At 46.5% G+C, this 3,513-nt stretch overlaps 2 protein-coding genes across 2 annotated transcripts in view; one reads left to right on the top strand and one right to left on the bottom strand. All coding sequences in view use genetic code 11, as the record gives it.

Moving 5' to 3' along the window:
- Positions 1 to 2,277, bottom strand: part of EGR_04534 (Heat shock cognate protein) — a gene marked incomplete at both ends in the record, with an annotated part of 3,525 nt that extends 1,248 nt beyond the window's left edge. The window contains 2 exons of the mRNA XM_024493783.1: positions 1,680 to 1,772; positions 1,972 to 2,277. Coding sequence (XP_024351897.1) covers positions 1,680 to 1,772; positions 1,972 to 2,277 — 399 coding nt within the window. The remainder of the gene's footprint in view (positions 1 to 1,679; positions 1,773 to 1,971) is intronic.
- Positions 2,278 to 3,449: 1,172 nt separating this feature from the next.
- The window catches only part of EGR_04533 (hypothetical protein), a gene marked incomplete at both ends in the record, with an annotated part of 6,866 nt that continues 6,802 nt past the window's right edge, over positions 3,450 to 3,513 (top strand). Inside the window, one exon of the mRNA XM_024493782.1 lies at positions 3,450 to 3,483. Within this exon, the coding sequence (XP_024351896.1) occupies positions 3,450 to 3,483 (34 nt within the window). The remainder of the gene's footprint in view (positions 3,484 to 3,513) is intronic.

The raw sequence follows: 3,513 nt of genomic DNA, 5'->3' as shown, positions 1-3,513 counted from the left end.
ATCGCCCTGCACTGCCTTGTCGTCGAAAGTGCGTCCAATCAGACGCTTCACGTCGAACACCGTATTGGTAGGGTTTACAGCCATCTGGTACATTGCAGCTTCACTAAATAAACGCTCCTTATCTGTAAAGGCCACACAGGTGGGCGTTATGCGGTGATCCTGATCGTTGGCTACGATTTCCACACTGCCGTGTTTGAACACACCGACGCACGAGAAGGACGTTCCTAAGTCAATGCCGATGGCGGTACCTGTTGACATAGCTTCGTGGGATGTACAAAAGCTAACTTGTTGTGCCGAATAATGGTTACCTCCACCATCTCTGCAACCCTCTTTATCAGTTGGAGGTAATCCAGCAGAACCTATCCGCGATGCGCGCTACCCACTATAATGCTGTTAGCCAACCAGCAGCTGCCACCATTCCATGCTTCTCCACATTTACTGGCAACTGCGCACTCGGAAGCAATGACGCACAATGCAGGCTCCAACTTGAACTCGCCTGTTTGTGAGCACTGTCGTGAGCAGTGATTTGGGCTGCGTGTTGACATTTGGGTGGCAGAAATGCATCAGTGTAGAAGTGTCAGTATATCGACACTTTCCTGCTGGTAGTATTCTGATTCCTATGAGACCCAAGCAATGAGTTGTGTAAGCACATACTGAGTGCTGTCACCCTCTTAACTGACTTCGCTGCCTCCAGCATAATGGGTCAAGTAGAATACCAAAATGGAGCCTTTGATTCTCCACAGCAAATTAGAGTTGGAAATCATGCAACGTGCTTGCCTTACCTTTTGTACTGTTAAATTTGTTCTGCTTAAATGCAAATGATAGTATTCCCTGGTAAAGGCAGGTTGAGTTATTGTAGCTGCGATGAAAAAGCATTGCTTTAAGCCGATAGCTCTATGAAATTAAATATGAATACATCACTCGTTTAGTCGGTTACAGTGGCTCTTACAATTGTCAATTGCAATACCCAATGAGTACACTTGCTAAAGTGTACCTAAGGCTGGCATCTTACAATTCTAGGAATCTTAAAAGCATTCACGCCTTCGTCTTCAACTCTCTTCCATTTCCTGGCAAATGGCTAGCTGATGAAGACATACACACACGGAGAGAGACACGAAACATTCACTGGAATGGTCAGTTATTTGAATCACTAGTTAAGTAACATCGGAAAAGCCGAGGGCCACCAATGTGTGGCGGCCTTAACAACCGGTGATGATTTCACTTCTGTGTGCGAGCTCTACTGCTTGTTACACACTTCGGCGCTTCGTCGCCATGCCCAATGTGATTGACGCAGCTCAGAGCACAATGACAAGCGCCATAGTCAAATAGACAAAATAAGGAAGAAAGTGACTTCGAGGCTTGCAGTGGTAGAATGACTCCCACACCACAAATACCGCAATTTTTGAAAGCGCCTCAGTCAAACCCAAATCGTCTGGTGCCACCCAATGGCTGATGAAATGCAGATGTGAGTATTTGAGGATCGAATGTTGTTCGGCTGAAGAGAGTCAAGCACTTGAAGCGCTTTCGTTAGCAGTCTTCGCAATCAGCTGCCAATGCGGTTGGTTAGGGAGGGAAATTAGAGCACGTAGAAGGCACCACCCAAAATGCACAAGACGTTGCAATATTTCTGTCAGGTTAATCGCGAAAGTATGCTCAGTATTAGGAAAGAGCTTACTTACACCCATCTTCAATGCAATCCACTCTTCATTCATTCGTGCATGGCCTGGTATCAGACTACGACCATTCCCAAGAGCACGCCAACGATCACTCTTCTTTACAATTATTTATATGAGCTGGGTAGAAAGTTCAGGAATGGGCTTTATCATAATCAAAATGTGCGTATCAGTCCGTGTCACACGACCATTTGAGTACTTACGAGCAATCGCTTCAAAATATGCGGACTTTAGCTACTCCCGTTGGCGCTTTTAATGGTTTTTCATTCAACTGACGGGTGGTCAGTGGGTTACTAACCGCGGTCTCCCACCTCCAATGCATGCCATCACCACTCTTGGAGATGGGTTGCACGGTGACCGCAAAAGGGTAGGCCAAGTAGAAGTCCACGCCACATTGACCGATCATGCAGTTACCAGTACCACATTTCAATGGCTTAATGAGATATCTCGTGTCCACGAAAATGAGGGGGCACATCTTTTCCTCCATTAAGCCCTTAGTCGTGCATACCCGTAACGTTGTTGTTGAGTGTGCTCTTAAACTTAGTCGGGATAATCCAGGTACAAGAGGACACGTCGAAGTAACAATTCCAGCCACGAATCGCATATTCCTTTGCAAAACAATGCGCAACAGTTAAAAGATTGTGCATTTCTAGACTAGCATCAAATGCCGATGTCAACCAAGGGTCCTTTCAAAGAATGGACCTAAAGCATTGGAGAATGGATGACTGTCGCTACTTGAGAAATGCAGGATAGCTCACAGATGGAGAAGGATTTAGCGGAAACAACTAATAAGTGTAGGTTGGAACTTGAGTCTCTCCTACTTGCCTCTCACACTAGGCGTTTCTGCAATGAATGCGCCTTTTCACGAAGGAAAACAATGGCCTACCCAATCACCTTGACCACCTACATGTCTTTGCATGCCGCTACTTATCCTCCCCATCACTTCTTTCCTCGCAGGTGTCAACCCGTCCAACCTTGTGTTCCTCACAATAATATGCCTCAACTAGTGGTGGGGAGATGGCTTCCGAGTTCATGCCCACATTCTTGTCATTCACCTCCACTTCATGCCACAACGCTTTACCTGATGGGCACAGCTCATCGAAAAGTAATGACTTTCACAATTAAACAAGAGAAGACATCGATGTAAATTTGATTTGGGGGATTGCGCGAGTTCCATGGATTCCAATAACACAATTACCGCAGTCTGTTCTTTGAAGACGCCTTTTGATACACCCAAGTAGGGTGGAGCCACACCTGCTTGTCACCACCGATGAGGCGAACACTGGGGACTCAAGCAAAAGCATAGGGTGGATTAATTGATGGCTAGTTGAAGCATTACCACCACTAATATCTCATGCTTACTTGTTGTCGATGTGTTTGGATTATGTGGCCTTTTGCTCTGCTTCGACACCCACTCGTCATCGTTGACACCTTCTCGCCTCGCCTAGTAGTCCCACTGCAGAGCCTGCCTTGACTCCACTTCACCATTCCTATGTGGTCCAACTGTGCTACCACACCAAAAGGTGGATTGTACGACTCTCCTTGACTGTGGACTACGGTGATTATCTCCTCCTTACTGAGCCGCCTTGTCTGCGTTATGCGTTTAAGGCGGCTATTGTGATGCCACCTGACATCAAGCACTGGCTCTGCACGTGGTGCTGCTGTGCGCCTACTTGTCTTAACATCCGGGGATACGGTGGTAGATGGTTTTAATAGGAGTTCTCATGTGCTAGAAGGTCGTGTAGCTGCGCTATCAGGTGGTGGTAGAGCTAACTTATGCATATTGCAAATTACTTTTTTGAAGAAATTGGTGAGCTGACAGGGGAAGAGGGCAAAGATA

Source organism: Echinococcus granulosus (genome assembly GCF_000524195.1).
Source record: "Echinococcus granulosus chromosome Unknown EG_S00028, whole genome shotgun sequence".
Classification (NCBI taxonomy): Eukaryota; Metazoa; Platyhelminthes; class Cestoda; order Cyclophyllidea; family Taeniidae; genus Echinococcus; species Echinococcus granulosus.
Note: the sequence above shows the minus strand (reverse complement) of the source record. Positions and strands in the feature narration are given on the sequence as shown.